At 58.5% G+C, this 17,470-nt stretch overlaps 1 protein-coding gene across 1 annotated transcript in view; it reads right to left on the bottom strand.

Moving 5' to 3' along the window:
• The window catches only part of CARMIL2 (capping protein regulator and myosin 1 linker 2), a 22,971-nt gene extending 5,501 nt beyond the window's left edge, over window positions 1-17,470 (bottom strand). The window contains exons 1-31 of the mRNA XM_026795700.2: window positions 17,416-17,470; window positions 16,171-16,262; window positions 15,998-16,048; window positions 15,679-15,738; window positions 14,388-14,509; window positions 13,938-14,035; window positions 13,273-13,343; window positions 12,636-12,709; window positions 11,494-11,569; window positions 11,329-11,417; window positions 10,889-10,983; window positions 10,662-10,748; window positions 10,362-10,471; window positions 9,921-9,998; window positions 9,721-9,797; window positions 9,466-9,570; window positions 9,175-9,244; window positions 8,935-9,016; window positions 7,774-7,870; window positions 7,439-7,496; window positions 6,774-6,946; window positions 6,048-6,116; window positions 5,334-5,427; window positions 5,143-5,238; window positions 4,456-4,584; window positions 3,436-3,549; window positions 3,129-3,304; window positions 2,572-2,659; window positions 2,014-2,130; window positions 1,464-1,530; window positions 183-454 (exon numbers count right to left, since the gene is read on the bottom strand). Of these exons, the coding sequence (XP_026651501.2) occupies window positions 183-454; window positions 1,464-1,530; window positions 2,014-2,130; window positions 2,572-2,659; window positions 3,129-3,304; window positions 3,436-3,549; window positions 4,456-4,584; window positions 5,143-5,238; window positions 5,334-5,427; window positions 6,048-6,116; window positions 6,774-6,946; window positions 7,439-7,496; window positions 7,774-7,870; window positions 8,935-9,016; window positions 9,175-9,244; window positions 9,466-9,570; window positions 9,721-9,797; window positions 9,921-9,998; window positions 10,362-10,471; window positions 10,662-10,748; window positions 10,889-10,983; window positions 11,329-11,417; window positions 11,494-11,569; window positions 12,636-12,709; window positions 13,273-13,343; window positions 13,938-14,035; window positions 14,388-14,509; window positions 15,679-15,738; window positions 15,998-16,048; window positions 16,171-16,262; window positions 17,416-17,455 (3,027 nt within the window). The 5' untranslated portion in view covers window positions 17,456-17,470. The remainder of the gene's footprint in view (window positions 1-182; window positions 455-1,463; window positions 1,531-2,013; window positions 2,131-2,571; window positions 2,660-3,128; window positions 3,305-3,435; window positions 3,550-4,455; window positions 4,585-5,142; window positions 5,239-5,333; window positions 5,428-6,047; window positions 6,117-6,773; window positions 6,947-7,438; window positions 7,497-7,773; window positions 7,871-8,934; window positions 9,017-9,174; window positions 9,245-9,465; window positions 9,571-9,720; window positions 9,798-9,920; window positions 9,999-10,361; window positions 10,472-10,661; window positions 10,749-10,888; window positions 10,984-11,328; window positions 11,418-11,493; window positions 11,570-12,635; window positions 12,710-13,272; window positions 13,344-13,937; window positions 14,036-14,387; window positions 14,510-15,678; window positions 15,739-15,997; window positions 16,049-16,170; window positions 16,263-17,415) is intronic.

Below are 17,470 nucleotides of genomic sequence, written 5' to 3'. Positions count from 1 at the left end.
GGAGGCGGCTCCGGCAGCAGCTGAAATGCAGAATAATAATAAACCCACCGCGTCTTTGCGCATCTTATTTTCCTGCCTTGCAACAAATACTGACCGCAATAATTCACCCAAGCGGGAAAAAAAATGGGAAAAACACCCGGAACGCAGCCCACCTCCCCTGCCAGCCGTGCCCCCACCCTTACATTCGGCTTGCTGGGCGGCTGCCGGTGCCGGCGGTTGGGCCGGGGCCTGCCTTTGGTGCAATGCTCCAGCTTCTCGCCGGCGGTCGGCAGGTCCATAAGGAATCCGGTGGCGGTGGCAGGCTGCGTGGCGGGGAGCGAGCCGCTCGCAGGCTCAGCATCCTTTGTGGAGGCAGGGCGTGCCGGCGGCGCGGCGGGGCTGAGTGACGGCGGCGCCCGGTGAGCTCGGAGCCCGCTGGCGTCTCGACCCGCTGCCGGCTCCAGCTCCGAGACACCTACGAGAGGCGAGAGGGTCCCTGTTGACACCCGCCCTCGCCAGGCCTCCCCATCATCATCATCACCATCACCATCATCATCATCATCACGGACGCCCTCGCCCACGCGCGGAGGGGCAGCGAGCGGGGCAGCGGCTCCGCCGCGGGGCGGGAACGGGAGCGCGGCCGTGCCCGCCGGGAGCGCGCGTGGCGGCTTTGCGGCGCGGCCGGGATGGATCCCGCCACCGCCACCGCCGGAGGTTCGCTGCGTGCAGGGGAGGATGCTGCGGGGGAGTGTGCGGGGATGCTCAGGCAGGGGCCGAGCCCGGCAGCCAGCCCTGAGACCTGCAGCAGGCACAAACTCTGCCGGCAGCGAGCAGCAATCACAAACATACCGGGTTTGCTCTGCAGGCAGCTCCTCACCCCCCCAGGGACCCTCTGGAGGGGCGGCAGGGTGCTGTGGGGCTCAGGGATCCCCTGGGGACACAGGGGTGTTGGAGTCTGCATGAGCTCAGCCAAAGCAGAGTGACCCATCAGCTGCTCCTTGTCTGTGCCCCCTGAGATTCACTCCCCTCCCAGGCTGGTGGGGACAGCACCAGCAGCAAGGGAAACCCATGGGCAACCTCTTCTCCCCAAGGTTGTTGGGTGAGCGGGTGATGTCTATGTCCAGGGTGGCCGTGGGAGATACCACGGCACCCACAATCACAGACAAACCTCCTACCGCTGGCTGGCTCTGTGGGGAGGGAGTTCAGGGCATTTACTCCACTGCTCAAGGACACTGAGCCATCTGGGGCCCAAAACCAGCACAAGAGCAAGGTCAAGGTGAGCTTCCCCCATAGACTCCACCACAGCACTGGGAGAGGCTCTCTGAAGGGTCCTGACCCTGCTGCCCTCAGCCCATGACCAAGGGGGGCTCCGACCATGAGGCTCCCCCGTTGCTGCTGCAAGCCCCCTGCCCCTGCCATGCCCTATGGAGACAGCACAGCACCCAGTGAGCCGCAGCAGAGGGACAGCTCCACGGTGACCTTACTTCTCACAGTTGGTGTGGGCCGGATGCTCCTGAAGTGCTTGTTTCTCCTCCGCAGGGCCATCTTGTACTGCAGGGAGAGAGGGATGGTGGCAGCTCCGGCATGGACAGGGACAGACTGGCTGTGCCAAGACATATCCCATGGCAGCCAGAGCCTGCCAGGCTTCGCCCAGTGATGGGTGCAGTCCCTCCATCACCCCTAGGCTCCCAGAGCTGCACCCCTTCATCTTATCCCAGCTCCAAAACCACCCACGGTGCTGGATTGGATACTTCTCCATCCAGAACTGTTCACCACACTGGATCCCAGGTCCCAAAGCAGCCACAGAAGGACAAGGTACAAGCAGCCAGGCCGCCACAAGGACACATTCTAGTGCCAGCAGCATGGCTGGCAGGCTCACGGTCCCATTTCCCAGCACTAATTGCCTTAGCCCTGCCCTGGGGGGAGCTGGGGGTGCGTGCACCCGCAGGGGCTGTGGCTAAGCCCGGCATCATCCCGTAAGGCGGATAAAGGGCGGCTGTACCGCGGGCATCACGCGGCGGCCCCGGTCCCTACCTCCTCTGCAGCCAGGTCCGGAGGATTCCTGCCCCTCGCCAGCGCCGTGGCATCGTCCTCAGCCGACTCCGGCAGCAGCACCAGGAGGTCGAGCCCCTGCTTGGAGAGGCTCTCTGCCTAAAACCATTAGGAAGCGCTTAAATTATCCCAGGGGCTGAAGCGTGCTGGGCTGCCCTGTGTGCTCTGCGCTGCTCTGCTCCCTACCCACGGCTGGGATTTGTGAGCGGATTTAGGCCTGATTAGCCGGTGTCCAGCCCGGCGCAGCTGCCCTGCTGCAGGAGTGGCCGGTGCCTGGCGTCACCCCAGCACACAGCAGCAGTGCTGGTACTTTGCTCAGGGTGTTAATATTGCTGTGACCACACTGGGAGAGGATTACCTGGCAGGAAAACCAGCCTGGGTGGGAATTATCCTGCTTCCCAGACTGCAAATCCATGGTCACGGCATTGGTGTCCAGGTACCCGGACAATACTGGGGTATCTAGACCCCCACTGTGCATCCCAGCCGCAATGCTGGGGTATCCATCCCCATCCCACAGGTGCTGGCAGCCCCAGCACTCACCAGTTTGCACTGGGCGATGGTCAGGTCTCCCAGCACAGCATCCACGATGCAGTCGGCTACAGCGGCTGTGACGGACAGCTTGATCTCACTGGGAGCAGAAAGAGGGTGCTCAGGGCCAGCACCCAGCACCCCTGCAAGCCATGGGGCCATCTCCCCAGGGAGGGCTTTGCTGAGGAGATGGATGCACACAGAGGGGCTCCCAGGACATGCCCACGTGCTGCAGCTTGCTGGGTCTGGGCTGCCAGAGCCGGAATGGGAATAGGCACTGGCTGGGATGGAGAATGCCAAATGCATCCCATTGTTGATGGTCAGGGCTGGCCAAGGGGATGTGCCTGCAAGAACATCATCACTCCACAGGTTTCTCCAGCACCTAGGGACTCATCCAAAGTGGATCCAAGCAGGAAGAAAAGCTACAGGTGGGAAAACCCAGCAGCAGGACCCAGCACATCTCTACCACAATGTGGGGAGAGAAGTTGCTAGAGAGCCCCCAGAGTGCTCCTCTGGCCCGGGGTCAGTGCCAGTGACTGAGCAAGGAGGAAGAACAGCACATCACCTACTTCAGCTTGCTGAAGACATCGGTGACCATCTGGTCCAGGACAGCGCTGAGGCTGAGCTGGTCCTGGAGGCAGATCCTCTCTGACATGGCAGTGACCAGCTGATCCCTGACCCCGCTCTTCTGCACCACGGCTGGGCACAGCCCGTGGGCTGTGTCCAGCGCCGCCTGCATGATTGCCTGAAGTTTGGGCAGGAAAGGAAGGATTCAGTTTCTGTTCTATCAGGATTCACATGGCTTTCAGTAGACACCATCCCCCTTTATCCTTGGGCCAAGGCTGATGAACATTCCGTGCTGCCCATGGTGCCCACCTGGATTTCCCGGCTGCAGGTCTGTGATGCCTCCTCTGTGAGACACTCCAGCTTGTGCTGCAGCTTGCCATTCTGGTAGGGGGTGTTGCCAGCCTCATACAAGAGGGGCAGGATCTGACATGGAAAGAGATGGTGTGGATCATCCCGTGTCACTTCATCTTCTCCTCCCATATTTCCATGCACAGCCTCCCCCTGTGGCTCTCCCATGGAAGAGCATCACCCACATCAGCTGGGGAGACACAGTGATCTTTTGGCTTTACTGGGCCAGGTTTGAGCATCCTCATCTCTCAATTTCTCCCTGCCACTCACTGACTCTCCTTCTCCTCTTGCACTCCACTACACTGCTACCTGCATCAGGGAGACCCTTAACCAACCCTTTCATGCATTCCCAACATCAGTACTATCTTCTTAAATCCTGTCTCTGCCAGATTAAGTAACCAGGGGGTGCCAGAAAGGTGGAGAAAAGGGGAAAGGGGGTGGTTTGAAGAGAAGCAGAAGAGGAAAAGGTGCAGTGGGGAGAGAGAACCAAGACCAGCAGGATCAAACCAGGTCTGACAGAGCCAGGAGCTGCAAAACCAACATGACGGATTTTGTCATGGGCTGATGGAGCATTGTCACTGCTGGGGTGGGATGAAGGTGCCCCAGGGATTCAGGGAGGTTTCTCAGCAGTGTGGGCATCTGTGTGTTGCAGGGTATTCTCAAAGCTGGAGCTCCCATCTCTCCCAAGGAGGGACGTGTGAGCATGGGATGCCAGAGGAAGGGGGGCTGTAACCCTGTGGGGGTGTGCACACAACTGTGTGGCTCTGGGGCAAGGGGCCTAAGAACATTTTGATCTTTGTTCTAGAAGGGAATTCAGAAATTCTCAGCTGTTCTTTAGTGCTTGCAAGTGCTCGGTGGTGTGTGTCTGTTGCATCGACATTCTGGAATTCCCTGACTGCTGGTTAATGATGTCATTAATTAATCAATGCCCTGCTTCGATCCCGAACGGAGTTGTGGGGGTTTCCCACACTGTGCACTCACACTGACACAGAGGTTGGCATTCCTGATGGCCTCCTCAGCACAGAGGATGTCCGTCTCCACCTCCCTGCCGGTGCAGGTGCTCAGGATGTCGACGTGCTTCTGCACGCTCAGGCAGATCTCATTCACCATCTGGGGCACAGAGAGGCTGTGTCATGTGCCAGCGCTGGGGCAGCACTGCCAGGTCCCCTCCTTGCTGTGACTTTCCCAGAGAGGAGTGTGCTCAGAGGGGGCACAGGCAGGTTACAGCCTCCGAGAGCATCCCTGCCTAATAACCAGGGATGCACACAGCAGGAATGTGCTGGCAAGAGTGCCCAGGAGGCAGGAACACACTGTACAGGTTGGTGTAGCTGCAAGTTATCTCAGCAGTGCATATGCATGAAAAGCATGGATGCAACCAGCAGGATTCCAGGAGATCTGCTTTCCATCCGCCCCCACCCTCACCACAGAACCATGGCATGGTGTGGGTTGGAAAGGATCTTAAAGATTCTCCTATTCCAGCCTTCCTGCCATGGTCAGGGACACCTTCCACCAGACCAGGTTGCAACCTGCTCCATCCCTGAATCTGCTCTGCCTTCCACTCAGGCAAGGTTAACAGGGTGTTTTGCTGCTTGCAAGAGCTCGCATGAGCAAGCCAGGGTGGTTTGGGGCAGGGGAGGAGCAGCCCCCTGCAGTATTTGTCCCTCAGACCTGCTCAGAAGAGGTGGTGAGGATGCCCTGCTGCAGCCGGAAGGTCTGCGCTGGCAGCGTTTGCCGCAGCTGGTTCCTCGTCAGGCAGGACTGGAGCTGCAAAGGCAGAGGCCGTGAGCAGTGATGGTGGCATCTGGCCCATGAGCAGTGATGGTGGCACCTGGCCTGGGCTCCACAGCCCATTTCCCCACCTTGTGCACGGCCTCCTCCGTCCTCTCGGGGTGGCTGCGGTACGCCTGCGCCACGTCGCTCATCGGCAGCGGCATCGACTTGAGCGTGAAATTCCTGTGGGGCACAGGGGGTCAGCAGGTGCTGCACCCAGGGCTCAGCCCTCTGCTCGTGTCCCCATGGATGTGACACAGGCTCAGAGCCCACCCAACAGCAGCCTGGACGTTGTGCTGAGGTCCAGCTCTAGAGATAAGATGGCCAAACTCCGGCCCTCAGCAGGCCCCGATGGGGTGGCAGTGACCACGTGCCCAGGCTCTCCATGCACCCCTCTTTCTTCAGACCTCTGGAGATCTGCACAGCCAAACACCAGACAGCTGGTGGGTGTGCTCAGCAGGGGAACAAGCTCTACCCATCTGTCATGGGCAGGGAGGAGAGGAGCATCACATCACATCAGCACCACCAGCAGATCACCCCGTGCTCATGGGGGGATCCTGGGGTGACATGAGGCTGTGCTGGGTGGGATGCAGAGCCCAGGGGAGCACTGAGGTTGGTAATGGGGGTATCATCACCCAATGAGTGCCAGGTTGCTTTTCTGGCTGCAAGGCCAGAGCTGTGGACCAGCTCCCTTGGGACATGTATGAAACTGTGTGACACCCTGGGGACAGTGACATGCTGGTGACAGAGGCTCTTTTGCATGGCAGTAACAAGCCAGGACGACCAAGAGGCTCCTTCCTTACCTCTCCAAAGCTTGAGCCACCTCCAGGAGCCCATGGGCTGTTGTGTTGTTCCTGTCCCAAACCACAGTCCTGCAAAAAGAAGGACCTGGGTGAGCCCTGCCCACATCCACACCACCCTGAGGGGTTGCTAGCAAGAGTCAGCCCAAGGCTGACCCCAGGCATCAGACAGTCTAAAAGTGGGGTTAGAAACTACGACTTTCAGTATCCAAAACATAAACTTGGACTTTGCAAGGAGCTATAAGTTGGGTGGGTGCCTGGAGGGAGTGAAGGGCTGGGAGGACACATTCAGGGACCATCCTGTGGGCAGGGACAGACATGTCCAGAGAAACAGCCCTGGCTGAACACCATTCCCTGTCCTCTGCAGACACCCCTGCTTTGGCTTTGTGTACACAATGTGGTCAAAAATGGTGTTTTAGGAAGTGATGGCAGAGCATGAGGTGAGGGCAGTGACAACAAAGGTTTGTCTGAAGCATGCTGGGCTGGGCAGGAGCCTGGAAAAGAGGTGGCAAGAACCAGGGCAGGGATGGAGCTGCTCCCTTGCCCTTCACATGCCCCAAGATGACTGCCATGGGTGCAAAATGCAGTAATAGCATCCGACCTTGTACCAGGAGTGGTCCAGGACCACATCCATGGCCACCAGGAGCCGTGGCAAAACTCCTCTGATGGCATCAGCATCACAACCATCACATCAGGGCCACCCACGGGGTGTCACAGAGCTGCTGCTACCTGAGCTTGGTGTTGATCTGCAGGGCCTTGGCGAGCATCTTGGCCCCTGTGTCCCCCATGGCGTTGCCACTGATGTCCAGGGACACGAGGCTGGTGTTGCTGCCCAGGGCACTCAGCAGCACGTTGGTTCCCAGCTTGAGGCGTGATTCAGCCACTGACAGCGACTGCAGAGGCTGGAAAAGGGACAAGGAGGGGGACCAGGACATGTCAAGGTGCATGTCACCCTCCAGACACAGCTCCCCCCTGTGCAGCAGCCTCTGGGCTGGTGCTGGTTTGGAGTGATACTGAACCCTGAGGAACAGAGGGGCAGGGACTGCTTAGACAGGCTGGGTTTAGCTCAGATGCCCAGCAGGCAGTGAGGAGAAAAGAGAGGTTTTTTAGGAAAGCTGTGCTGAATGCAGGTTACAATAAGTCTCCATGACTTTAGTCAGATACAGGCTTCCATTTTCCCACATTTCCCACTTCTCTGTCTGAGCTCCTGCTTCAGACTGGGGAAAAATAAAAGCAGAAGGATTTGAATGGCAGTGGGGGAGAAGGAGGATTGCTCCAGCCAGTGCAGGAGGGACCTGGATGGCAGCCCTGCATGGACACTGCACAGTGCTGGCTGAGGGTGACCAGGAGCAGGGATGGGATGGTTCTGGCAGCTGAGGGCAAGCTGGACTTACACAATCCTCCTCCTGGGTGAGCTGGACAATGCGGTGCAGGACATCCAACAGACCTTCCCTGCAGGAGAGGTGTGTGAGGGGGTTACTGTGCATGCCCTGGGGCCACAGAGGCAGAGCTCTGCCCTCCCTCCCACTCCTGCCTGGGCTGTGACCCATCCCTGACACTGCACCAGGTGCTGGCAGTGGTGCAGTAATAGGGGTGTCATCACTGTGACCCTCCCTGCATGGGCAGGCAATTCCTACCATCCCATGGGCTTTTGATGGGGAGGGAGAGTCAAGGTGGGTGCACCATTCCAGGGTGGCTCCAAGCCTGGGTGCTGCTGCTTGGCACTCACTTGGATTTGATGTTGAAGTTTTTCCCCAGGGAGACGTGCCTGATGGATTTGCTCCTGCCAATGGAGAGCACCAGGGTCACCATGTCGGGGTCAAAGCCTGCAGGACAGGGAGACACCCCAGGATGATCCAACAAATCCACGGAGGTGGCACCAAGGTGGTACCTCTCAGAAGACCTGCAGAGCCACCAAGCTGCCATAAAGGGATGCTGGAGATGCCCAGGGAAGCTCTTGAGCATCTTCCTCCCTTCCTGGCTTCCCCAAGGAGACTGAAGACCTGTGCAGAGCTAGGGTCCCTGAGAAATGGCCTCCAGGGAGGAGCAGCCACTGTGGGCACTCCTGACATGGGGGTGCCAAGGCTGTGCTGAGCCACGGGGGCACTGAGGGAGCTGGAGATGGCCCTTGCTCTCTGCCATCCCTCAGAGTGTGCCCCCCATCACCCACCCACCACCCTGGACACCATGGGGGGAGTTCAGCTTCCAGGCAGCTGCCTGCACTCCCATCCTCCTGGCTGCACCACCCCAGGGAAATCCAGCAGAGATATGGGCAGGGATCTGCTCACCCAGCAGCTCAACCAGCCGAGAGCACAAGGCACCAACACCCACTTATGGACTGCCTTTCCTGCACAGAGGTGCTCTACTGGGAAAGCCAAAAATAGAAGTATATTTTGGCAAAGATTGACTGAAAATTTTGGGTGAGAGCACGAGCTTCTGGAGCATTGGTGTCCTGAAGGACTCCAAACCACATCAGCTTTCCCAGAGTCATTTGGCTACTGAGGAGTTGCATGGTCTGCTGTGAGATCTTAGCAAGGCTGTTTGAAAGTTTAGGTGAAATTAACAACTGGCAGATTGTGATGTTTGTGATGATTAGGATCACTTGCCCATGGCTTTGGAGGCCACAGCAGAACAAGGCTGGAAGCAGAAAAGTGGGAAGAGTTTCTGCCCAGGGAAACACTTTCAGTGCTTCCAACCCTGAACCAGCCACATGAGACCACCTCAGATTCAGTGAACTGAAGAGGACTGTACCAAGAAAGATGCAAAATGAGAAATTTTGGCAAGTCTTGTGGTAAGAGGGCATAAAGAAATCACCTCACTCGCTGTGCTGGGACATGACAGTGCAGGAGATGCAGGAGATCTTTTCCCAGGCTGGGAAAAAGCAACCTACCATTGTCAGACAGGTCCAGGTGACTGATGGAGCTGGCATCAGGGATGAGGTCCTGGATGACTTGGGCCCCCGCTGATCTCAGCTTGGAAGAAACAGCAAGACATCAGTACAGGGGAGGCAGTGAGCCCTGCAAACCAGATCCTCCTGTTGGGGAGGTCAGGCAGGGCACAGACCCTCCCACACTGCCACAGGGGCACCCCCTGGCCAGAGGGGGGCTGCCCATGGCTGCTGGGCCCTCACCTCACAGCTGCTGAGATCCAGCTGCAGGTCACTGATGTGGCTGTTGTCTGCCAGCCCTTGCAGCAATGCCCTGGAAAAGTGACCAAAGCCCCATCAGTGCAAGAAATGGGGACACCAGCACCTGCCATGGGCACCCCAGCAGTGCAGGCAGTGGGACTGGGATGCTGGAGAAGTGCATCCTTCCCACAGCTCTGCCTCTCCCAGCCCCTTCCCTCCATGCTCCCACCAGCCCTGACCAAGGTCTCCCCAGGCTGTGCTCACCCCAGCTCCATCCCCGCAGCCCCATCGCACCTTACAGCATCAGCTGGCAGCTTGGTACCTGCCAGGGAGACGTGTCTGAGGGAGCAGGCCTGGCTGAAAAACTCCTTCATGTCGGGGGAGATGGTTTTCACCCTCCTGAAAAGGATGGGCACAACATGGCAACAACTGCATCCCAGCACCAGCCCTTGGGTACCACACCCCTGGGTACCCCAAACATGGGTACCACACCCCACTGGGTATCCCAGCCCTGGGTACCACACCCCCCTGATGCCATCCCCAGCTTACTTGTGGGAGAACACATTTTTGGAGAGGTCCAGGTGGATGAGGCTGCTGTGGGGTCCGTGGAGCAGGGCCCCAAAGAGCTGCCAGGGTGGGATGGGAGCCGTGTGGAGGAGGAGCCAGGGGCACTGCAGCCCCTCACACAGCCCAGGGATGGAGGGGGCTGAGGGCAGGGCTCACTGCCAGGAGCCCTGCATGGTACTCACAGCATCCAAAGGGCAGTCTGTGCCGGCCAGGCTGAGGTGGGACAGCGAGTGGCAGTGCTGGAGGAGGCTCTGCAGGTGCTGAGAGCACAGGGGGCTCAGCAGCTTTGCCCCTGAGTCCCACCCTCACCCCGCAGCCCTGGAATGCCAGTTCCAGCCTGACTTCCCCTCCTGCTGAGCACAGGGGTGAATCCTGCACACAGGAGCCCACTCTCTCATGGGACACTGCCATGTATCACACAGCCCCCTGCTGCAGATGGCATCTGCCACACTGCCACAGGGAGATGCAGGGGGATGTCCCCAGGGTGTCCCCAGCTGCTCCCAGACATGACCTCCCCATCCCTGGGGTGCACAGGGCACAGAGCAGAGCAGACCAAAGCCACCCAAACCAGACTGGGGACAGTCTGAGTGTGCCACCCCACCCATGACAGCACGGGTACTCACACTGATGTCATCCCCAGCCAGCGTGCCGGGGTTCCCAGAGAGGTCCAGGTGCCGGAGGGAGAACCCAGTGGCTTTGTTATCTGTGAGGGCCTTGCACAACGTGCTCATCCCTGCTCAGAGAGAGGGAGAGAGGCATGGCTACAGGCTCCCTGCACTGGGGAGAGCCAGGGAGCAGAGCAAGGGAACTTCCCCCAGCTGGGGCAGCAGGACATTGCACCCATGAAGGTGCCCTCTCCAGGGTGTGCCTGCAGCCCCTCCGTTTCTCCTTCTGTGGAGGGGGTAAGGGCATCTGGGCTCTACCTTTGGCTGTGAGCATTGTCCTGGCCAAGCTGAGGCTCTGCAGACCCTTGGGACTCTTCTCCACGTGCCGGCTGAAGGCAGAGACCCCTGATGGGAGCAGGGAGCTCTGAATGGCTGCACCATGAGCTGAGCTGCAGCCTCCAGGGCAGGAGCCAGCTGCTGGTGGGAGCTGGAGCTGAACATCAGTTTTTGTGGGTGTAATCTCATCCCAGCCCAAATTTGGGTACCTCTATCTTCCAGCTGGTTGCCAGAGAGGTTGATGGTGTGCAGGACAGAGTTGGGGTGGCTGCTGAGTGCCTGGGCCATCCTCTGCACAAAGTCACTGTGGGGAGAAGGGTCAGCCATCGGAGCAATGCCTGGATAACTCCAAAAGAGACAGCCACCAGCTCTGTAGTCTTACAGCTAATGCCAGCAGCTCCTGCCTGTGGGGCAGACCTGGTTCATCTGAGCAGCCAGAAGGAAGCAGAGCACCTCCAGGGGTGGGTGGTATTCACTGCCAGGCTATGGGAGTCTCTGCTCCCAGTGAGCTTCCCAGTGTGGAGGGGATGGAGACACCAGCCCCTGGCACAAGGGTCCATGGATGGACCTCCCTGCTCCATGGACTGAGGGAAGAACCACCAGGCTGCCAAGATCCCGCTCATCATTGCCTTGCAACACCTTCACCTACCCTTTCAAGCCACTGTTCTCCAGCACCAGCTCCTCCAGGGTCACTGACTTGCTGAGCATGTAGAGCAGCTGCTCTGAGATCTCCTGATTCTGGCAGGGAAGAAGAAAGCCTTTCTGGGAGCCTGGCCACCCCTGGTGCACCCAGAGCCCCAGCAGCAGCACTCACCAGCCTGAAATCCTTGCAGGAGAGCTTGGTGAACCACAGGTTGAAGGACAAGGCAGCAACACTCAGCGCCACATCCCTGCAGGGTGACAGGAAGGAGGGAGTCAAGGGCCAGGCTGAGCCAAGGCTAATCCCAAATGGGTGACAAAAAACACCCAACTGGGGCTTGTCCCAAGACATCCAGCCCAGGGTGCCCCAAGATACCCAGGATGCCAGAACACACCCATTCCATCCAAACCCAAGGTGCTCCAGCTGACCCAGCCCTGGGATGCTCCAAGACACCCAACCTCAGTGTGCTCCAACACAATGTTCAACAGAACAGGACTGGGGATCGTGGGTTTAAAGATCATCTTCCCCAGATTATTCTCTTAGGGAAAATCAAATTAATCAAAGTATTTGCATGCTTCTATCTAAACCTCGGGGTTTTAAATTCTTTTTAACTCTGAGCGCTCATGTGAACAACACCACAGGTTTTGGTTGAATGGAAACAAGTTTCTTTTTTACTTCCTCATCCAAAGAAATCTCTATAACGGTCTCCTTTTTCACCAGCTGAGCACAGATCCTCTGTTCCCCAAAACACTCAGCCCAGAACTTTGACTCGCTGTGTCCCAGCCTGGCAGCTGCCTGCCCTGAGAGCTGAGCCCTTGCTCTGCCTTTCTTGGGATGGAGACAGGGCTGAGCCCCACAGGGAGAGCTCCAGGCACAGCTGGAGCTCACAGCCCCTCTATCAGGTTATAATCAGGTGATAACAGGGTTATAACAGATATCTGGGGGGGCTGGTGGGGAGCAGGGCAAGTTTCAGGGTGGCAAGCTGCACCAGCTGCTTTGCATAGGGAAACACCTGACAGCCACGAGCTGCAAGAAGCCACTGTGGCATTGGGTTTTCAGCCCTATAAACAGCTCCCAGGCTGATCTAAGAGTTAAAAATGAACAGAGAGGCTGCCTGGACTCTCAGCTGCTGCCCCATGGGACGGGGCTCAGGGTGTTTAGTGAGGGGGAGAGTCAGGCTGCAGATGTGGCATCCCTGGAGCGTGTAACCCATAAAAGCCTCTAACACGGGCAGGAGAGCGTGCTGGGTCCCCCAGCAGGGGCAGGGAGATGAGGATGGTGCTGGGAGCCTGCAGGCAGCAGGGCTGGGGGCTCACCGGCTCTCCAGGTGGCTGAAGTCCAGCAGGTTGAACTCCCGGCAGTCCTGGCTGTGGTAAATGTTGTCCACGTCCTTCCCAGAAGGAGGCACACTGGATCAGGCTCAGCACTGGCTCCTGGGGAGGGCTCAAGTCCCTGGTGCTGCTGCTGGAGGGAGCTGAGCCCTTGGGGAGCCCCTTGCCTAGCCCCAAAGCCTAAACCCTTCCCTGATGGCTGCAGGGAACATGTCCCAGCTTGGTGGGACAGATTGGTGAGCCTTAGACATTTTCTGCAGGGAATGGTCAGAAGGCAGCACAGCCCAGGCTGGTGGGAGAGAGGGTGTGGGGAGGGGTGAGCTGAGATCAGTGTCCAGGGAAAAGGGGGACAGGGAGTCCTGCAATGGCTGGGTCCCAGAAGGATTCTCCTCTCCTGGGACACCCAGCAAGGTCCCACATTTCCAGGGCTTCTCCTTGGGTCACAGTCTGGGAAACAGCCTGGTCCAAGGCAGCTGCTCCCACCTGCACTTTGATTCCAGCCCAGCCAGGAGCAGGGGGCACTCAGAGCTGCAGCTCCCAGCCCCAGCAGCTCCATGAGGCAGCCACAAGCATCCTGTCCCCAAGGGACACCCTGCTGCATCCTCGGGAGGGACCAGCTTACCCACTGGATCTCCTCGCGGAAGGCAAAGCCGTTGTAGTCACACAGGGCAGCGTAGGTCTCTGAAAACCCCCCTGCAAGGAGAAGGCAGTTTGGGGGCAGAGCTTCCCAAGGGAACATGGAGGAGAACTTTGAGGGGAGTGGGAAACAGGAGAGGGATGACAGGGACTCAGAAGTGATGCTGAGGGCTCCCCCTTCCCTGCCCAGAGGGGAGAGAGATCCACTGTCAGCCCCAGTGGGGGCTGTGGCTTGCTTTGCTTGCTCCATGTGGGCTCCAGGCAAGGCACATTGCCCTGGGGATAGTGCAGGAATCCTGCTCCAGAGCAGGCCACAGGAAAAGCTCCTGGCTCTGCACTGGTGCCATGTGAGGTGGGTAGAAGCGTGCACAGCTACAGGTCCTTGCAGGTAGATCCTGAGCAATATTGCCTGCTGTCCTGCTTCCTCCTGGGGAGCTGCATCCCCTCAAACCTGCTCCTGCCCCATGGGATGGGATGGGGTGGGCAGCAGACCCCAGCAGCAGGGCTCCATCTGACCAAAGCCATCACAGGTGCCCTGCCAGAGGTGAGGGCTGTCAGCAGAGCTGCTGTGGGTGGGTGCAGGGCTGGAATGGTTCTCAGAGTGCTCCAGCCCTCCTGGTCCTGCCTGAGGGAGGTTATGGCAGGACTTACCACATGGCCCAGGGTTGCTCTGCAGCACTTCCTCCAGTGAGTCTGTGATCTGCTGGATCCTCTCATACAGGCTGGGGGGGCAGTTCTTGAGCAGTGTCCTGGGGAGGGAGCAGAGGGGTGTCAGGGTGGGCCAGAAGAGCATCCCCACCACTCTGTGCTTAGCTACAACCCTGTGTGTAGGGTGGCCAGAAATATTGAATCAGAGAACAGGGTCTCGCCTCCATCCATGTGTTTTTCTCCTGCTAAAAGCACTGTTGCAGACCCATCCTATATTTGGGATTTTCTAGCTGCAGGTGTCCTGGTTCACGGCAGGTGGGTTGGAACTAGATGATCTTTAAGGTTCCTTCCAAACCCAAACCATTCCAGGATTCTGCAGTCCGGGGGCTTTTCTGGGCAAAGGGGTTGCTCTGGTTCCTACACAAGCACCCCTCAGGAGCAGAAGACCCTTACCCAAGGGATGAGTCTGGAAAGACCTTCTTAAGTGACATGGTGACATGGATAACAACTTGCTCCAAATCATCCAAGGACATGAACCGGAAGGCAAAAGACGCTGCATCTGTTTCTATGACAACCTGCAGGGTCCAAAGGATGAGAGATTCCTGAGCGAGCTGGCAGCACACAGCGTCCCCAAGCCCCCAGACACAACAGTGACAGCCATCAGCTCCTCACTGCAAACCCAGCCACAAGCACAGAGAATGCTGTGAGCACCAGGAATTCAGGATAAAATACATTAGTGTGCCAGAATAAGGCATAAACCTCCTGAAAATTCAGCTTAAGCTGATGCAGAGGCAGCCCAATGCAGTGAGGTGAGAACAGCCTTGTCTCTGCCTGCAGCAGCCGCAGCTGGAGCATGGAGGTTTCCTCCCTGAATTTATTTAATCGAGGTTTAGGGCTTTTTCAGCTTATGGTTCCTACCAGGAAAAAAAAAATCCCATGGCAACATGCTCTGTGATTTAATTACACGCTGATTGAGGCGTGGGAGCAGGATGACAATTATCTGCTGGCATCGTGCAGGACGGAGCTTCCGCCAGTGCCCGGGGCTGTGGAGGCAGGAGAGCGTGGGACTGCCTGCTCTTCAACAATCCCTGGGCTTTCCATGGCCCAGTCAGACATCTCAGCCCCCCCCACCCTGAGGAATCAACCCCTGCACCCCTCTGTCTGTGCCCAGCTCCTGCAGCTCTCGCCTGCTGAGCAGCAGAAATCCTGTGTGGAGGCTGAGGCCATGGTTGCTGATGATGCTTCACCCAGAAAAAGCCAGACAGGATGTTAGAAAGGAGCAGACAGGAGGTTAATCAGGACCACAGCCCTGTTTTGGCCAATACATCCAAGCCTTGATATCCTCTCTTCTATGGTTTCCACTGCCACATCTGCCCTGTGTGCCCGCCCCTCTCTAAGAGGATTAACGGGGTTTAAAACACCCTCCTGCTAAATTTGTCTTCACCTTGGTAAGCCTGCAGCCATTTGTCACCTTGTCCCTGCTGAGCAGGAGGTGCCATGGCCAGGTGCTGTCTGTGGATGGCAAAGGGGAAGGAGGGCAGGCACCCACCCAGCACCCCTGGGTGCCCCCCAGCACCCCCAGCTCCAGGGCAGCACCCTGATGAGACCAACACTGGTGACCCTCAATGGGGGACCAGAACACCCCCAGATCCTGTGCTGGGCTCTGGACCAGGGTTTGCCACGGGGAGTGGGCAGAGAGGGGGGTAATGCCCAGGCTGAGTTTGTCCCAGTTTGTCCCACTCACCACACTGGGCTCTTGGACTGCCATCTCCCTCACCTCCAGGAAGCTGAAGCTGCTGTGAACCTGTGGGTGAGAGAAACAGGATCAACCCCAGTGCTGATGGAGAAAGGAAACCCAAGGGTTCCCCCCAACTCCCACACTTCCCATGCCTCAAGCAGTGCTTGGCCTTGGCCCCACCCTTCACCAGCCCCCAAACAAGACCCCCCTCCCCTTCCCCCATCTCTCCTCCTCCTGCTCTTGACCCAGTGGCCCAGGTGACTCAGGGGTCACTCCCTCCAGTGCCCCAGGCCCCCCAGGACTGTACCAGGGTCCCCACACTTACCCTCACTGGCAGCATCACAGGCAGCACATAGGCTCGCCAGGGTGTCAGGACCTAGGCAAGGTGTGACAAAGGACCATGGTGACATGGAAGCCACCCCTGTCCCCCACTGCCACCATAAAACACCTTCCTGGGGAAACCAGGAAAGCAGAAACCAGGCCAGATTCTGCACATACCAAGATAAAGTCATCATACTTGGATTTCACCTGCAGCTGGATGCTCAGCACCAGGAGCACCTTCTTTGTCCCCAGGAAGGTGGTGATGCCCTCTGAAAAGACCAATGTCCACATGAAATTAGGTGGCTGAGGTCACCTTGCTCCTCTCCCATGTTGCTCTTGAGGATACTGTCCCCACCTGAATCATCTCCTCTCCCTCCACACCTTACAGTCACACCCTGGTTGTCCTCAGACAAGCCTCACACACCACCTGTGGGTCTCCTCTGCTGCTTGGGTGATGCACCCACCTCTCCATCTTCTGCCACAGCCTCAACCAAGCACAGGGTTTGGGGCTGCTGGTTCACACTGCCTGTGCTGCCTCACCCACTGGAGCTGGCACTGAGCTATAAGAGGCTCCCGATTTCTCTTCTTTCCTTTCCAAATTTACCACCAGGGAGCAGCTGGTCACCCAAGTCCTTCCTCTCCACAGGGCCAGCCTCCCCAAGGTCACAGCTGGTCACTGTCACCATCAGTGGGCCAGTGTGAGCATGGCTCCTGCCCTGAGCACCCCCTCCGTGCCCTCCTGATTCCTGCCTCTCATGGGAGAAACAGGGCCAAAGGCACAGCTGTCCATCGCTGTGCAGAGCACACCGGGCTGTCACAGTGACACCAATCCCCATGGGTCAGTGGTTTGAGCCACACCTCCCCAGGGACCCACCCTGGTAGAGCCAGGCCTGAGGCTGTGGGGACACGGTGACCCAGCTCCTCCCCACCAGTGCCAGCCTCGGTGGGGCTGGTGAGGCTGAAGGAGCCCGAGACCCCTGTGGCCTTTTGCTGCTTGAATCAGCCAAGGGAAGGCCGTGAGCAGTGGTGTTCACACCCCCCATGCTGAGCTGCAGGCTGTGCCTTCCTGGGGAGCTCCTGGGGACCCCCAGCTGGCCAGAGGAGCCCAAGCCCATGGGGCTGAGCAGCACCAAGCTGCACCCACAAATCCGGCAGCTTGAGCTGTGCAGAATCCCATCCTTGAGCAGCCAGGTTATCTGGGGATGCTCTTGGTCCAGGGTCCATCCTCAGGCAAATTAGTTTTGCAGACAAGAGGAACCCCCAGACGCTGCATGGGCCCCCCTCAACCTCAGCTGTTGCCGCTGAGGGACCCAAAAGTGACTCTGCCAAGCCCAGCGAGGCAAACGGGGGCCAGGCAGGCCCGGCAGGGGCAGCCCCATGTGGCAGCGGTGCCCGGCAGTGGCGGCGGCGGGCGATGCTTACCTTGCAGCTCGGCGGGGATCCCTCCGGGGGACACAGCCATGCCTGGCACCTGGGG

The sequence above is a fragment of the Zonotrichia albicollis genome, chromosome 13 (genome assembly GCF_047830755.1).
Source record: "Zonotrichia albicollis isolate bZonAlb1 chromosome 13, bZonAlb1.hap1, whole genome shotgun sequence".
Classification (NCBI taxonomy): domain Eukaryota; kingdom Metazoa; phylum Chordata; class Aves; order Passeriformes; family Passerellidae; genus Zonotrichia; species Zonotrichia albicollis.
Note: the sequence above shows the minus strand (reverse complement) of the source record. Positions and strands in the feature narration are given on the sequence as shown.